An 18,546-nucleotide genomic window follows, 5' to 3' on the forward strand; every position below is an offset into this window, starting at 1 on the left:
ATTAACATGTATTGCGCCAAATAAAATACATCCATCAATTCATAAAGAAAAAATACATTTCGATGGGAGCTAATAGTTCACAATGAGCCTCTTTCTGTCCACAACATTAATCCATTGCTGTTGTAGCCTTGTATTATCATGCAATAATTAATACCCATACTTAGTTATCAACTATGATCATGGTCACAGATCTATCGCAATTGTCTATCCGCCATCATTAGAATTAATTAGATGTAGTAACTGTCCCTTCTGATTAGGCTACAGGTAATAAAACGAACACACGCAATTTTTAACAAGCAAATATTCCGTTCATAACCATATCATTAATATTTGATTCAGTGATTTCAATTACAACATAATTCCTAGTAGACTATTCTATCAGGCGATTAAAGAGTCGTTCAAAATCAAACTAGGCAAGCTGCAAAATCGTCCAGTTTATATCTTAAGTGTGTTCAGGTGTGTTGTCCACGCCCACTAATTGGCCACAACTGATCTTAATGAGTGCTTGTTTCCTTTGAAATGGTTTTTAAAATGAACATCTTTGTATGCGTAAAAAAACATGGCATGCTAGTTCCATCCTGGTGGTGCAGTGGATTAAATCCATGAATAGAGAACAAACGATTATAGATTCAAATCTCACTAATGCTGTGTCATAATAAAAAATCTATATGTGTTTGCATGATTAATGACTAAGGAATTGGTTTTCCATGTGTCTTATCTGTGCTTGTGGTTCAAGAACGTGAACCCCAAATAAGCTGACAGTGTTATTAAAAGTCTTATTGAAACATTTAGTGAAAGTTTTAAGGAAGTTACTCAAAATTCAGAGCGTTAATAAAACTTCAGAGGAACATTTTCAAGGAACCAGTGTAAAATGTTCCTAGAACCTCCCTGCAACCTCAAAATAAAAGTTCCCAGAACAGGCTAAATTTCCACTTCTGTTCTCAGAAAGTTTAAAAAAAATCAGTTTTACCAGTCAGGAAACATTTTGCTTCATTCCCACAACCAATGTGAAACCAAAAACATATGTTCCCACAACTTCCAAGGAACCAAATGTGCTAGCTTGGTAAATAATGATTACGGTGTAATAAGCTTAACTTTTACTAAGTCAATACTCATCCAATCAAGCCTCTCCACGTTTATTTCTAACCACCACTCAGGCATCGCTCATGGGCCTGTGGTTGCCAGGGTGATCAGCGCAACCAAGCCTCAGTATGACATCTGGGGACAACGGTGAACCTGGCGAGCCGCATGGGCAGCACAGGCATGAGCGGCTGCATCCAGGTGCCTGAGGCCACACAAGGGATCCTGGCTACCTGGGGCTTCGTCCTGGAGCTGAGGGGACAGATCTACATCGAGGGGGTGTAGCTCTGTCCCCACCCTATACCCCACATTGTGCACTACTATTGTCCAGAGCCATATGAGGATATAGTATATAGTACTGTACACTTTAAGAGGAATTCAGCAAATTAAGGTATTGCTTTCTATTCCGTTTATTTGTCTTATTGTAAGTGAGTGAGCAGCAGGGGAAAGTCCAGACTTACTTCATCTACAGCAGTCACACCCAAAGGGTCAGTAACGGGACTGGGAGGGACGGTCAGGGGGGCAATCGGAGGGCAGGAGCACCCTGGCAGTGGTGGTGTTTGGCCTGGTACAGTCCAGGAAGAAGGAGAAGCAGAGAGTCCAACAGAGTGTTGTTCAGCTTAGCCCCTAACAGTGGACAGTGCTAGCAGAGGATTCTAGAGAGACCACCAAAGGCACTTCCTGTTTAGGGGGTCATGACTTCCTATGTTGTGAGTCGTCCAGCCCTGGCTCTAAACACCACTGTGGTGGATTAGCTGGTTGATCCTCAGAGAGAGAGAGAGAGAAGATATACTGTATGAGATACTGTATGTAGTGATTCTCGTGAGAGAAAACTGTACAGAACATGGGACCAAGTACCCCAAGGGATTAAAGTATTTTGTTGGGTCGGTTCAAGGGACACATTGGGTGTCATATTAAACATTATTCAGAGGACTTTCTCTTTGGCCCACAAGACTCCATCTTGTTTTGAACAGGAGGATCCACTGTCAGTCTTAGTTTTACTGAGTTTTAACAATCACCGTTAGGATGATAATAGATTTTTTTTTGCCATATCTACATATGCAGTACATATTTGTTAAATGTGTTTTCATGTGTATTTCTTACCTGATTGAGGCCAACACAGTGCACTACTCTTATAGACATCACATCTGTGCAAGACAATTTGATTACTATAAGAATTCACTGTAAGAGGAGTGCATTGTATTTACTTACTGATGTCAAAAACCCTGCAGTTTACATGTTCGATTAGAGTCCAGACCTCTAAGCCATGATATTAAATGCCTCACTTCATCACTTCATCACTGTACCAAGACTAACTGTGCAACCTATTTTGTATCATAGACTTTCATTCGCTGGATTAATTTAGTGTAAATCAGTGCATTCATTTTTGTAAATTATATACAATTTTGTAATGTTTTTATTATGATGTATAATATCATTGTTAATCGAGAGAACACATTGTTTAAATACATTGTTTGATCTGTGTAGTGATAATAATAAGTGTATTTTGCTACACATTGTGGTGAAGAGTAATTCCACGATAACAGAGTGATGCTGAGACTCCGATTTGTCCCTTTAAAATGTATGTCAAACAAAAATCAATGATTGCAAAGTTAAACAAACCATACAACTCTATGCAGAAGGACTACTTTTAACAATTTCCACTGACATTTTTACAAAAACACATTTACCTGAAGCACGGTGCAGATGCAAAGTTTAGTAACAGAATGCTGGTTTGTACTGTTGGTATCGTCATTCTGTTACCACATTTTCAGTGGAAATTGTTAAAAGTCTCACTTGTGCATAGAGTTGTATGGTTCGTTTTTGTTTGGGATACATTATAAAGTGAAAAATCAAAGTCTCAACATCACTCTATTAGTGTGTAATTGCCCTGAAGCTGATTTTATTTGGTTCTGTCAATAAGTGTTACCTCATTGGGCTTCCTTTACCTCTGTCGTGACTTGACTATCATTAATGTGATGGCTGCTATTTATTGAATAATTACCTACTACGTTTAATTATCACTAGATTAAATTAATCATGTAACAATTAACTCATTGGGAATTTGGGGCACCACGGGAACAGTTGTTTACCATGTTACTATCTCCCGATTTAAATTCTAAAGATGATCTAAATATCTCTTACATCAATAACAGTCAATTATGAATCATTACCTCATCAGTCTCATTCTGAACGTCACATAATCCTTGGATATCTGCATAAACCCTAACTTAAGCGATGAATCAGCAATACACAAATTGGCTTAATTATTTATTTACTGACTAACTAACTAAATAATCACACAGAAATACATAAACATACACACACACACGGTATAGGTTATTGATTACTAACAGTCCACTAGAGACCTGTTTTTATTGAATTATCAAAAGCATGACCATTTGGTTACGCAATGGAAAGGGAGGGATGGTAAGGAGAGGGGGAGACAAAAAGAGTCAACTTATCATATATACATTTGGAAGCTACGCTCACAGGAATATGAACATTTAGCACCCTAACAACTGCTCATTCGGATTAGAAATGCAATATAGATTTATGCGTAGATGTCTTTATCTGTCGTCTCTCTGTTGAAACCATTCGATCCGTCTATGGGGAGTAGTTCAATGTAAGTCTCTGGTTGTCCACCAGAGGTCACAATGTCCTTAGAATGGATACTTCAGGTGTTCCACACAGTGGTGAGCAGGACCTGTTCTTCCTTCTCGTCTTTGTCCTGGACTACTTTAGGTACCCAGCTGAAGACTGTGAATGTTTGGTCTTTACCTTCTTCTCTCGTCGAGAGTTTCAGAGGGTCTTACCATTTTCTAGTCTTGTAGTTTTAGCCATTTCAACATGTGGACCACAGCCTCACGTTCTCTGGTCTGTATTCAAAATCTCAGCGAGTCCTTTGAAGCACTCTGGCCTGAAATGCGGTTCCATCATGTTGACACGAACTCTGAGCTCACTTGGGTGTGGCTACTGACTGGGCACAAGTTTGCAAGAAGAACAATTCTCATTTAGAATGCTAAAATCACATTACTATCTTTAAAAAAATAGTGTGAATAGGTGTGGTCAACCAGGTATATCTCACAGCTTATACTAACCGTACTCTTTACAACAGAGTAGTCCTTTGTACCTCAGCAAGTTGCAGCAGAAACATTGTGGCCAGTTTCCCCATTCTGCAGATCCTGATTCCTTCTGGCTGATTTAGGGCGGGCAGAAGGGTGTGGTATTCAGCATTGTAGTGCATTTCTGGGCACAGAAATGTTCTGTTTCTGCCCCATTTCAGCACAGTCAGCAATGTCCTGAAGAGCCCAGATCAATTTAATTTTCATGAAAGGGGAAACACTTTCCTTTGGAGCTACTCAATGACCAACACGCAACAGCCTCCTATATAATATCCCTTATATTATTTGTTCCTGTTGATAGTGAATATTCTAGTCTGTGATTTATATTGTTTTTATGATTTACACTTCAATGTTTATTGTGTGTCTTGATATAATGTAATAATATGTGTCTGACAGTTTATCAGCTGTTGATTTATGCCAAGAAATATTTTGCTAAGAAATATTTCACTGCCTAATTTAGGATATTCACACAGTCCAATTATTACCAGATTTTTTTTGTTATACAATCTTTACTTGATCAGTATTTTGGTGGCTGCCTCTGTTGATCCAGATATTGGGAAAGTGCGCCATCTAGTGGCAAATTATGTTTCTATTGTCTGCCATCACCATTCAGAACAAACAAACGTAATTTAAAGCTAGAGTCCTTATTCAAACAATAAACAGAGCTGTGGATGTTATGACTGACCATTCATTATATTCAAATTGTAGTTTTAACCACGTTTTGAGGCCAGACAAATCCAATTGAACGGCCATCCAAATGGTAATTACAAGTCGGAAACTATCATCATGAACTCCCACTTCTCCCGCATGCTGACCTCTGACATCACGTCACCTTCTAAGGAAATGACCTCGATTACAGCCTTTCCAGGAGTTAAAAGCAATAACAAAACATTATTTATAAAAAGCCATCTCTTCATGTTTTTTTTAACACTTTTGGTCGGATCAATTCTTCAACCAGTAAGATTTTAGCTAGCTTTCTTCAACAATCAATCTGTATATATATTCTTAATTTAAGTCCAATAAATAGATCTTTAAAATAAAACCTAAAAGTACAAATACTATCATTAATAAAAGGTTATTCGTTTGAAATAAAAATGTTTTTTTGAGCGTTGGTTATTGTACTCTGTATTTGACTTTCTATGTCTTTTAGAACGTCTTCCTCGATTGCTCTTGTCTGCGTATCTGCGCGGGTACTCTGCACGCGGGCTGCAACTACATTGTAGTGGCTACTGCCAATCACGTTAGATTTACATTAAATCAATCGAATTGTGTGTATAAACTCAACAAAAATGGCAGATGCACAAGAGGACAAGCTTTACAAAGCTGAATATGCCAAAAGTGGACGTGCTTCGTGCAAGAAATGCAAGGAAAACATAGCAAAGGATTCGCTGCGGATGGCTATCATGGTGCAGGTAATGTAGCTAGAGCGTCTTTGGATTTCCGAGAAAACGGTATAAGTGTGGACAATCTCAGAATCATTAAGATTCACTTATACGGTTGTTGTTTCTGCACTAAACAGCCCAGTATTGATATGTTGTGGATTTCCTTTACGAATACAGCATGTTTGTGTTGTCTTGATAGAACTCATTTGCGTTTAAATGGCTTCGGAAGGCTTAAATGAGAACGGGCTTTGATTCCTTCGCACCAGCAGTGCATTCTTTTTTGGATGGTATGTCTCGGGCATGCATAGATGTGATCGAAGTAAATTGAATGCAGATGGTAGTGAGAAGGAAGCTGAATTGTCGCAGGTTAAACATCTGTTCTAACAGTGGATATTCGTACAACTCGTCGTGATTTATGTATTGTAACAGGCCCGCAATGTGGCTACTAATATCCGATTTGGATATAATTGGCAGTTTTCGCTACATAACATAAGTTTTCCCTTTTCTTTTTATAATATAATTGACTGCTAACTAATTTCGCCTCGTATAAACTGGTAGCATAACTATCACACACAACTCTGTTGTGCTCGTCAAATTCGTTTTTATCTGTATTGCAGTTGATTGGTGACGATGCCATGAACATGTATTGGGGTTAACATCTGTATAAGAATTATACTTACCTCAAGCGTCAAATACACACCAATAACTGCCTAATAGGCTAATTTTGCTGGGGTCATTGAGGAGTTTCGTGTCTGTCCCCAATGGCATCTTTCCCAACGCGTTTCCATGGCAAATCTCCATTAGGTCACACTGCTATGCTTTATTTTGGCCAGGTCGTAGTTGTAAATGAGAACGTCTTCTCAACTAGCCTACCTGGTTAAAATAAATAAAAAGGTCGCGTTCCACCTCTTTACGGCATCTCTGCTACAACTAGCGTTATGCCCTTGATTTCCAATAATTCATTAGTTCAATTCAAAGACCCGCGGTATCATCTGCCGCTTTCAAAACAATTCGGAACTTGGAAATCTTTGAATTGAGCGCGTTCATAACAACTGGTAAAAAAAAACCGCGCTCCTACTGTAGAAAATCGTTTTGAATTGTCATCCAAGGTCCAACTCGGAATGCCAAGGTGGGAACTCGGGGCAGCTTTCTAGAACTCCGCCTTTCCGACCACAAGATCACTTACGTCATGATTTGACCAAGTTTTTTCCAGAGTTCAGTAGTTTTGAATGCAGCATATGTCCGTTTGACCCATTTCCAAATTAGCTCAGGGAAAACTTCAGCAACATCGCCAGTGCAGTCATTTGTCATTACACTTTTGAGAGTTGTGTGAATTGTGCCAAGAATTTCACATGAACCAATGTTTACACTTCACAAGTGAAATAAGTGACATAGCTTGCTAGATAAGATGGCAAGTGTGCCTGCTGGTGACCATTTTTTTTTTTGTCACCCTGAGTCATATGGTCAACCTGGACTATATATATGTACAATGTAGTGTGATTACCTTACCCACCAGGCCCCTCCCATTATTTTATTTTCCCCAGTCGCCCATGTTTGACGGTAAGGTGCCCCACTGGCACCACTTCTCCTGCTTCTGGCTGCGGGCGTCTGCCCAGTCTCCTGCAGACATCGCTGGATTCTCTGACCTGCGATGGGAGGACCAGGAGAAGGTCAAGAAGGCCATTGAGACTGGGGGAGCTGCAGGAGGTCAGTCTTTAACCATTAACTTTTCTCCCAGTGTGGAGTCATCTGTGTACCCCTTTGATGTCATTGAAATGGGACCCCAAAAAATGTCATGCTCATTGACTGGAGGTCAGATTTCAAATATGGCTTCCCTCTTCCTCACAGGAAAAGGTGATGTGAAGGGTGGGGCCAAAGGGGAGAAGACTCTGAATGACTTTGCAGTGGAGTATGCCAAGTCCAATCGCAGCACATGTAAAGGGTGTGAGCAGAAAATTGAAAAGGTGAGGAGTCAATATTTAGATCTGTTTATTTTGTACATAGAGATGATCTGAGACACATGGCTGTAAAACAAGTCATTACAGTACAGCTATTCCTCAACATCTGTTCAGTGTAAAAAATAAAAGTAGAAGGTTTTAGAATATATTGTCAATGTCCATAAATACTTGAATAGGTATCCTACATAAACCCAAATATACACTATCATAACAGCCCGAACTCCTCTCCTCTGTGCTCCAGGACCAGATCCGTGTATCTAAGAAGACGATTGACCCAGAGAAGCCCCAGCTGGGGTTGATAGACCGCTGGTACCATACCGCCTGCTTTGTGGGCCGCAGGGAGGAGCTGGTCTTCAAACCAGAGTACAGCGCTGCTCAGCTCAAAGGCTTTAACACACTCAGGGTGGAGGACAAGGAGGAGCTGAAGAGAAGGTTGCCCGTCGTCAAATCTAAAGGGTGAGGCTTTCTCTAATGAAGCAAATAAAGTAGTCTGGTGTCCACAAACTTTAACTTTACTGGAATGTACATAGTGGTATATTAATGTTAGTTAGGAGATGTGTCCCTGATATTCTAGCAGTTCTGTTTATTGTAAAAGACAGTTCTCTGGGCATAACGACCACCAAATGGTACACAATCCTCACCAGTTGAACATTAAGGAATGGCGAGTCAAGGCGGTACCAACGGGTCTTCGGTCAGGTCCTGTGGGTGGTGGTCCCCCCACCATCGGCCGCCTCTTCCCAGTCCCCTAGAGCTCTACAGCAGAGGAAGATGGCCTTGAAGGTGTTCCGGAAGGTCTTCATCTTGTACGCGTACAGAAAGGGGTTAACGGCAGAGTTTGCGTGTGATAGGATAATGGCGGCGAGGAGGAGCTCCAAAGGCACAGGGCAGCCGGGGCAGAGCAGCAGGAAGCAGTTGATGACGTGCAGTGGTATCCAGCAGGCAGTGAAGAGGAAGAGGACGAGGAACAGCGACGTGGCCGTCTTTATCTCCTTCTTCATGCTGGCCGCCCGGGCCGCCTGCCCCTCCGCACCCCCCACGCCGCCCCCGCGCTCTGCTGCGATGCGCCGTACCTGCCGCTTGACTGTCACAAAGATCTTGGCGTAGATGAGGAACATGACCACCAGGGGCGCTAGCACGCAAGCAAAGAAGTTGAAGTAGACCATATAGGTCATGTCCACCACGAACACGAAGAAGCAGTAGCCCGAGTCGGGCGGTGTTTTGTGCCAGCCCATGAGGGGCACCAGGCCGATGAGGAAAGCCAGCACCCAGGTCACCAGGATAACTAGGATAGCGTTGCGTGGCGTCATGAGCGTGTGGTAGCGGAAGGGCAGGAAGATGGCCACGTAGCGCTCCACAGCTACAGCTAGCAGGCTGAAGATGGAGCTCTGGGTTAGCATGATGAGCACACTTAGCATCAGCAGACACAGGTAGAGGTTGTGGCGGGGCACGCCAACGCCAGTGAGGATGGCGCAAGGGATGGCCAGTGCACCCACGCAGATGTCAGCTACGGCCAGCGACACTAGGAAGTAGTTGGTGAACAGTACGTAGCTTCCTGTTGAGGCCAACGGCAGCACACACCAGCAGGTTACCCACGGTGGAGAGGGTTGCTATGATGAGTTCAGCCACCATGTACACAACGTTGGGGGACACCACCAGGTCAGGGGGAGGAGGGATGGAAGAGGGGGAGGAGGAGGAGGTCCAGAGGGGTTGAAGGTATGGGGGGGAAGGTTGAGTTGTCGAAGAGAAGGGAGGTTGAGCGATTCAGTGATGCTGTGATCTCTGTCATTTTCCTGAAATTGAAAGGGAAGTCAGACTTGCTTACTGTAACATTGTGAAAATTGTCTTAAAGTGATTCTGATTTAAATGATTCCTTATTGATTTACTACATAAAAATGCAGTTTTGGTAAAGGGCTACTTACCAAACGGTAGCTAGTCAGAATAATGTTGCTTAAAATGAAGAATGTCCGTCTTGTTCTGTGCCTGACTCTCCCTTTCTCTAATGAAGAGCAGTGTTCGTCAGGAGGACTTGTGAGAAAGGGAATGCATTAGTATTGATCTGCTGCCATCTCTACAAAGTACCACCTCTCTCCCAACCACTGCTACTGCTATGACCACACACAGGCTGAGTGTGTGCACCAGGCAGAGATGGGTTGTTTTTATAGATTCTATCATAGGGGGTGGATGTTTTTTGGTGTTTGTTTCCTGTCCTGTGAGTCAGGTGGTGACCACTATGGGACAATGTGTTTCAGGGGCAGTGATTGACAGATGTTTAGAGGGACAGGATAGGCCTCTGGGAAGCTGATTAATTTCCCTCCTGGAGGGGAGAGGTTGACATCCTAGTCACCCACGGAGTCACGGGGACGTGTAGTAACTTGAATCCTCTCCAGAGACTGGGTGATGTGCGTCTCCACCGGGTGTCAGGACACTAATGAATCTCCCTGATTAATGAAGGTGTCAGCCTTGTTTGACTAACCTTGGATAAGGCTCTGCTCCCAACAGGCCTCATTTACAAAGTTAATGGGGAAGTCTGTGCCTGTCAAGTTCCTTCAGGAAGTTTTCAACAGCAAAACTTTCTCTTGGAGGATGAATTACAGAATAGTGTGATTTGAAATGTTGCTTGTAAATGTTTTGCTTGGTAGATAAATTGGTTCCTGCATAGAGAATGTAAACTATTTATTTTCCCTGTTTTTCCCTCAGAAAGAGAGAGACTGATGAGGTAGATGGAGAAGGGGCATCGAAGAAGAAGAAGGATGAGGAGGAGAAGAAGAAAGTGGACTTGCAGATGAAGGTTCACTCCTGAAAATTGCAGAAATGCCTTAACATGAATATTTCTTTACTACATCAAATTAGTAACATAATGTAATTGTCATTTTGTATGTGTGTATGTAACTATATGCCCATATGTTTTGCGGGTGATGTTTTCCAAACCCCCTATTGTGTGGTTGTGTGTATACAGGAGCAGAGCCAGCTGATCTGGGGCATCAAGGACAAGCTCAGGCAGTTCTGTTCCACCAACGACATGAAGGAGCTGCTCATCGCCAACGGACAGGAAGTGCCCTCTGGAGAGTCCAATGTAAGGAGGCTCACTGTATCGGTCTCAGTAGTTGTCTCAGTAGTTGTCTTTCTTTCTATCTGTCCATTTCTGCGGTCTGTCTCGTTTAACTGTGTAAACGTCTGTGGTTTGTGTGTCTGTGTGATGGGTCAAATAGCCAGTCAAATAGTGTGTTGTTTAATTGACAGGTGGTGGACAGCCTAGGAGACTGCATGGCCTTTGGCGCACTGAAGCCCTGCGAGGAGTGCCAGGGCCAGCTGGTGTTCAAGAGCGACGCGTACTACTGCACTGGAGACCTCTCCGCCTGGACCAAGTGTGTGTTCAAGACCCAGCTGCCCAACCGCAAGGGCTGGGTCATCCCCAAGGTAGGCCCCCTTCTTTGGGTTCAGAGCGTCTGTAGAGTTTGATGTTCATGTACGCTGCTGCTACTCGCTGTTTATGATCTATGCATAGTCACTTTACCTGTACCTACATGTACAAATGACCTTGACTGACCTGTACCCCCGCACATTGACTCAGTAAATATTTAGTAAATATTTTCCTAACTCTATTTTCTTAACTGGATTGTTGGTTAAGTGCTTGTAAGTAAGCATTTCACCGTATTTCGTGCATGTAACAAATATAATTTCATTTATATGGGTTGTAGGGGAAACTACCGGTAAGCAAAAAGTTTTGCAACAGAAAATGAAAAAGCATTTCTTATTGGACAAGTTCACATAGTACCTGCTTGTTTAGGACTGTTTTCTTCGGTGTCGTGCCTAATGAATTCGACAAAGATCTCAGATATAACTCACTATGCTCTTGTGAATGTCAAACTCGAACATCTCCTCCTCCAATCTATTCCCCTGCAGGAGTTCCATGAGCTTCCCTTCCTCAAGAAGTTCAAGTTTAAGAGACAGGACCGGGTGTTCCCCAAGGTGGCCCCTCCCCCAGCCTCTTCTGCATCCGCTCCCGTCCCCAGTGCCTCTAGTGCTCCCAGTATACCCCTCCCAGAGGGAGCCCCTGCAGGTAAGCAGAAACCAGTAGGAGAATGTGGTGTAGTGGGCCAACTTGTTGGAATGACTTGAGTCATTATCTTCTCATTGGGCTGAGGAATCTGGTGAAATGGAGATGCCTCTTTTAGAGTAAAACAACAATGATTTCACTCTATTTTTGCTTCTTTATTCTACAGTGAATATATTATCTTGTTCCTAAGTGCGATGCTAGCACATGACCAGCCCCATTCGTAGTATTGAAATGGCCATTCTACTCATTCCAGTTCTGTCTATATCGGTTCCTCTCCCCTCTTCCCTGTAGATAAGCCTCTGACAGGGATGAAGTTGCTGACTGTGGGCAAGCTGAGACAGAACAAGGATGAGCTGAAGGCTGCTGTGGAGGAGCTGGGCGGGAAGATCACCGGCACAGCCAATAAGGCTACTCTCTGCCTTAGCACCAAGAGTGAGTAGCCAATCAATCAGTGGGGGCTGTTTTGTTCGCCCTTACAGTAACAAATTACACAGATTTTCAGAAGGATGGGTTGGGTTTCTTTGTTTTCCCCAGTTTGACATCTTTGGTGTGCTCTCTGTCTCACAGAGGAGGTAGAGAAGATGAGTAAGAAGATGGAGGAGGCAGAGGAGGCGGGCGTGCGCGTGGTCTCAGAGGACTTCCTTACTGACATCAAGTCCTCGGGCAAGGCCCTGCAGGAGCTGGTCTCCCTGCACGCCATCTCCCCCTGGGGGGCCGAGGTCAAACTAGAGACCCAGGCTCAGTCAGCAGCCTCCAGGTCTGGAGCCATGGCTGGCAAGAGCACCAAGAGGGTGAAGGAGGAGGAAGGTACGGAATCGGAAGTAACATTGAGTAACTTAACTGACTTATCGTGGAGTACCTTGTTTTTACAGGCTGCTATGCTAGAGTGTATGGCAATTGGGTCAATTCCACTTTTACAGTTGTAACAATCTAATTTCTGCTTTTTCAGGTGTTAGCAAGGCTAGTAAGAAGATGAAGCTGACTGTGAAAGGAGGGGCAGCAGTGGACCCAGACTCATGTCTAGAGAACAGTGCTCATGTCCTGGATCAGAATGGCAAGATCTTCAGCGCTACGCTAGGTCTGGTGGACATCGTCAGGGGAACCAACTCCTACTACAAACTGCAGCTGCTGGAGGACGATGTGCATAAACGGTTAGTCTATCCTCCGGGTGAAAGGGGGCCACTTCCTCTCATCCCTCTCTCTTTTTCCTCCCCATTCACCACTCCTCTCTCCCCTGTGTTACTCTCTCTGCTTTCCCTGTATTTCTCTTCCTCTTTCTCCTACCTCTTTCTTGTCCCTATTCCAGCTCATCTCACCCTTCTCTTTCCTCTCCCTCTGCCTTCTCTGTGTGTAGGTACTGGGTGTTCCGCTCCTGGGGCAGAGTGGGCACCACCATCGGGGGAAATAAGCTGGATAAGTTCCATGATAAGAACTCTGCCATGGACAACTTCCTGGGTGTGTACGAAGAGAAGACAGGAAACGCCTGGGGCTCTTCCCACTTCACCAAGTATCCCAACAGGTTCTACCCTCTGGAGATCGACTACGGTCAGGTACAACTAGAACACACAGACACACACAGGACCGTTTGTGTTCAAATTTAAGAAACCTTTTGTGCATTTGACTTGACAGGCCAACTTTTAATTGAGAAATATATACTGTGGCCTTCACAGATTAACCCTGATCGGCCCATCCTATCTCTGTCTCATATCTGATTGGTTGTTTTCCCCACCAGGATGAGGAGGCAGTGAAGAGGCTGACAGCCAGTGCTGGCACAAACTCTCTGCTGGCCAAGCCTGTCCAGGAACTCATCAGGACCATCTTTGATGTGGAGAGCATGAAGAAGGCCATGGTAGAGTTTGAGGTGGGTACTGAGTTGGAGAGTGTGTGTGTGTTGGTTTTTCTCAATGTGTATTTTTGTCCAAATGTAACCCCCATTTCCCCCTTTTGATTTCTCTTAATTGAGAATGAGTCATTCATCTTTTGTCTTTCCTGTCAGATTGACCTCCAGAAGATGCCGCTGGGGAAGCTGAGTAAGAGGCAGATTCAGAGTGCCTACGCCCTCCTCAGTGAGGTGCAGCAGGCTGTGTCGGACAGTTCCTCAGAGTCCCACATTCTGGACCTGTCCAATCGCTTCTACACCCTCATACCTCACGACTTTGGCATGAAGAAACCACCGCTGCTCAGCAACCTTGACTACATTCAGGTGAGGACACCTGTGTTCTCTCTCACGCTCATCCTCTCAATCAAATGTATTTATTAGCAATTGTCACAAAGTGCTACTACAGAAACTGAGCCTAAAACCCTGGAGAGCGAGCAAGGCAGATGTAGAAGCATGGTGGCTAGGACAAACTCCCTAGAAAGGCAGGCTCTGAGGGGTGGCCAGTCATCTTCTGGCTGTGCCGGGTAGAGATTTTAAGAGTACGTGGTTATTAAGGCCAGATTTTTAGGACTTGCGTCATACATTTGTCAGACCTCCAGCTCCAGGCGTACACAGTCAGTCAATTATCCTGAGGTACTTGAACCAAAGGAGTCTAGTTGACTTTATTTCTGAACTCTTCAGTAAGTAATGGTAGCTGTTTTTAACCCTTTGTGTCCCACTACAAACCAGGCTAAGGTCCAGATGTTGGACAACCTACTGGACATTGAAGTGGCCTACAGTCTGCTGAAAGGAGGGGCCGAGGATAACAAGAAGGACCCTATCGACATCAACTATGAGAAACTCAAAACCAAGATTGAGGTACAGTAGGGCCTGGTGCTTTTTCAATGCTACTCTCTCTTGTGAATACAGTGCTCTAAAAGTTATGCATTGTGTTGTATTTGTCATCCACCTCGCAGGTTGTTGACAAGACCACAAAGGAGGCAGAGATCATTCTGCAGTATGTCAAGAACACACACGCTGCTACACACAACACCTACACACTGGAAGTTGAGGAGGTAAGATTTTCCTGAGAAGCTCACATACACACACTTCACAACTGCTTCTACCAGACTCTTATTATGACTGCTAAATACTGCATAATTAAACACTTGCCCCCTAATATCCCCTTCCCCGAAACACATAAATATTGGACTACAAGTTGTGCCTTCCTGTATTATACCTGTGATCAAATGTATATTCTATTTTACTGAGCCATTTACTCTATGTTCCTATTCTTATATTTTATTATTTCTTACTGTTGCATTGTTGAGAAGGAACCTTCAAGTAACCATTTCTATGGACGGTGTATACGATGTGTATCCCTTACATACGACTAATAAAACTTCCGTGGTGTCTTGCTTCCGCCCTCTCAGATCTTCAAGATCGTTAGGGAGGGAGAGTATCAGAAGTACCGCCCCTTCCAGGATCTGCCCAATCGACAGCTTCTGTGGCACGGTTCTCGTGCCACCAACTACGCTGGTATCCTTTCTCAGGGTCTGCGTATCGCCCCTCCTGAAGCCCCCGTGGTGAGTGTCCACCTCGCACTACAGCGCCAACTAATGCTTGGGATGCATAGCGAGAGTTCCTCCTTTGTTTTTATTATAGCTGATCAACATGCGATTATTTTTAGTACCTGGTGACATGGTCTTGTATGCAGTCCATATTTATCACTATATGGCAACGGCACCGGTTCAAATTCAGCTTCACTACGTTGTGACATTTGAAAAATGCTCATGATGTTGTCCTGATACATTCCAGACGGGCTACATGTTTGGTAAAGGTGTGTACTTTGCCGACATGGTGTCCAAGTCGGCCAACTACTGCCACACCTCCCAGTCCGACCCAACTGGCCTACTTCTACTGGGAGAGGTCGCCCTCGGAAACATGTGAGTGGCGGCTCAGGTTCATAGAATCCTTTTAATATTCCATATTCTCTGCAATGCCAACTATCGTTATTGATATTTGTTTATCTTTTGTACAGGCATGAACTGAAGAAGGCCTCACACATCACAAAACTACCCAAGGGTAAACACAGTGTGAAAGGTAAGGTGATTTTAAATCATATTTAAGTCATTGAAAAGGCTGTATACAATCATGCAATATGTAGACACATTTATATTACTGTAACTTACTTGGCACTTAACTCATTATTTTCTTCCTTCTCTCCCTGTTAGGTTTGGGTCGAAACGCCCCAGATCCTAGTGCCACTGTCACTTTAGATGGGGTGCAAGTGCCTCTGGGAAAAGGAACCAACACCAACATCGACGACACGAGTCTGCTGTACAACGAGTATCCTTTGCTTCCTCTGAGGGCCTCTGCCTGTCTTCTGAATCTGAGTCTTATACTTTTGCCCATTTTCATCCAAGTGGGTTTGTGCACTGCCTTGTCAATAGAATTTAAAACCATCTCTACTACATTGTTATTACACATGTACGAGGTTGAGAGAGAGATGTGTCCTGTTATCAAGACGAGTTTACAACCTTTTGTTGTATTTCTGTTTGAGGAATGTAACTTGCATCGAATAATATGCCATGCCCCCACACTTTTCCCTAGTTCCTATTTCGCTTAACCTTGCCTCCTCCAGATACATTGTGTATGATGTGGCACAGGTGAACCTGAAGTACCTGCTGAAGATCAAGTTCAACTACCAGATGTCCATGTGGTGAACGGGGTTGTAGTTGACCACCACACACTCTCCAGAAGGATCCAGCCGACCACCCACCGCTTCCAGCTCCCACCCCACAACAGACATTTTTAACTTTCCCATCCTAATGCAGTGTTCTGTTTTCATTTTGTAGTTTAAAATCTTAGCCACTATACACATGGCTTATTGCAATAGTGGATAGCCTTAAATAGGATAGATGTATTGACCTTGTTTTATGCACCTTAGTACCTGTTTTACTATACTAGGTTGGTATTGGTTATTAAGACTGTGGATCGTAAGGTCAGAGTTCAACAATCAGAATGGCTGAATTAAGGCACCTGTGGAAAGAGATTGTCATTGCAAGACAAGAAAAGCGATAATATAACCAACACTGGTCTGTTAAATGTTAGTTTTTTTGTTTGTTTACTGTGTACCCATAGTTCAAGGTAGTATTTCAGGTAAATGCAAAGCTGTTTTTTAAAGTGTGAAAAAAATATATTACTCTTAAAACTGCAATTTTTCATCTATGGTCAGTTTCAAGGGTTTCAACGGGCATAATGAGATGTTTCCCAATGAGTCATTTCTCTTCACCCAGTCCACTCCATTCCAGCCAAAAGGTAGTTGGTAAATCGGCACACCCTGTGAACACATACAAACCATGGATGACACTTTACTAGAACTTACTAGTAATAGAACTGTTAAGATAAATACTTTGTAGACTGTTTGTAAGGAGTCAATACTAAGTTTGACCTGTATAATATGCTTTGTCTCAATCTCTTTGTCAAGGTTGACCCTGTAAAAAATAGGTTTGTGCTGACAGCGTTTAGTCCATGTATTCTATAAATAAATGTTTGACTTGGATTTTTTTCCCACCACTCAGAATAAAGCATTTTGTAAATCTTACCTTCTTACAAATGGCAACTTTGAACTCCTGTATTTCCATTGTCTAAATTACAAATATTGTTTCTTGCCCTTGTGCAAATTCAACCCATGGCAGGCATTCTTGTCATTACTTGCTTTATGATGTCTGGAGAATTCATGTTGGGAACTAATTTGTCATAAAACACCCCCAGTTGGCCCACTTACTTCATTTGGGTGTGTCCTCTGAGCCTTGTGTTACAAAGGGGGGGGGGATTTGTTTTATGCTTGTTGCTCTGCTGCTAATAAAGGACTAGTAAAGGCACAGTGCACTATTTTTGTGCATTTGTAATTTGAGTCTAATGATTATCTGTACAAAACAGTTAATCTGATAATTGAGGAATATAAAAATACTTGCTTTATATTTTCAAGTGTCTTGAAATACTTTGCAAATGCAACTTATTTCTATGTGAGAACTGAAATGGTCTGTTCATTTTCCATTTTAGTAGATACTTTTATCCAGAGCAATTTACAGTAGTGAATGCATAATGTCATACTTTAATACTGGTCCCCCCCTTGGAATCAAACCTACAACCTTAGCTTTGCAAGCACCATGCTCTACCGACTGAGCCACATCACAAACCATTTGATCAATTACTGGTTTTTCATAGGTTTTTTTCAGTGATGGAAAGCCTACAGGTACAAACCTAGATGACCAGCCAATTTTATTTTTTATTTTTTTATTTCACCTTTATTTAACCAGGTAGGCTAGTTGAGAACAAGTTCTCATTTGCAACTGCGACCTGGCCAAGATAAAGCATAGCAGTGTGAACAGACAACACAGAGTTACACATGGAATAAACAATTAACAAGTCAATAACACAGTAGAAAAAGATGGGCAGTCTATATACAATGTGTGCAAAAGGCATGAGGAGGTAGGCGAATAATACAGTTTTGCAGATTAACACTGGAGTGATAAATGATCAGATGGTCATGTACAGGTAGAGATATTGGTGTGCAAAAGAGCAGAAAAATAAATAAATAAAAACAGTATGGGAATGAGGTAGGTGAAAATGGGTGGGCTATTTTCCTATAGACTATGTACAGCTGCAGCGATCGGTTAGCTGCTCGGATAGCTGATGTTTGAAGTTGGTGAGGGAGATAAAAGTCTCCAACTTCAGCGATTTTTGCAATTCGTTCCAGTCACAGGCAGCAGAGTACTGGAACGAAAGGCGGCCAAATGATGTGTTGGCTTTAGGGATGATCAGTGAGATACACCTGCTGGAGCGCGTGCTACGGATGGGTGTTGCCATCGTGACCAGTGAACTGAGATAAGGCGGAGCTTTACCTAGCATGGACTTGTAGATGACCTGGAGCCAGTGGGTCTGGCGACGAATATGTAGTGAGGGCCAGCCGACTAGAGCATACAAGTCGCAATGTATTACATTAAGTGGTTTGTAATGATGGAAAATGAATACTGCACAAAAAGTGTTTTCCATGTTATTTGATTTAAAAAATATATTT

General features: G+C 43.0%; 1 protein-coding gene and 1 pseudogene across 1 annotated transcript; one reads left to right on the forward strand and one right to left on the reverse strand.

Annotated features, from left to right (window-relative positions):
- The first annotated feature begins 5,373 nt into the window (after positions 1-5,373).
- Positions 5,374-17,067, forward strand: parp1 (poly (ADP-ribose) polymerase 1). Its single transcript, XM_046298625.1, has 21 exons — positions 5,374-5,617; positions 7,132-7,294; positions 7,436-7,551; positions 7,787-8,001; positions 10,243-10,333; positions 10,502-10,618; positions 10,786-10,962; positions 11,449-11,605; positions 11,894-12,034; positions 12,170-12,409; positions 12,552-12,753; positions 12,957-13,152; positions 13,335-13,463; positions 13,599-13,805; positions 14,211-14,339; positions 14,438-14,536; positions 14,894-15,046; positions 15,279-15,406; positions 15,502-15,563; positions 15,695-15,809; positions 16,105-17,067. Exons 1-21 carry the CDS (start codon positions 5,495-5,497, stop codon positions 16,184-16,186), a joined length of 3,042 nt encoding a protein of 1,013 aa, XP_046154581.1. The 5' UTR covers positions 5,374-5,494; the 3' UTR covers positions 16,187-17,067.
- Positions 7,764-9,210, reverse strand: LOC123995594 (annotated as a pseudogene).
- Positions 17,068-18,546: the final 1,479 nt, after the last annotated feature.

This window comes from Oncorhynchus gorbuscha, linkage group LG14 (assembly GCF_021184085.1).
Source record: "Oncorhynchus gorbuscha isolate QuinsamMale2020 ecotype Even-year linkage group LG14, OgorEven_v1.0, whole genome shotgun sequence".
NCBI lineage: Eukaryota > Metazoa > Chordata > Actinopteri > Salmoniformes > Salmonidae > Oncorhynchus > Oncorhynchus gorbuscha.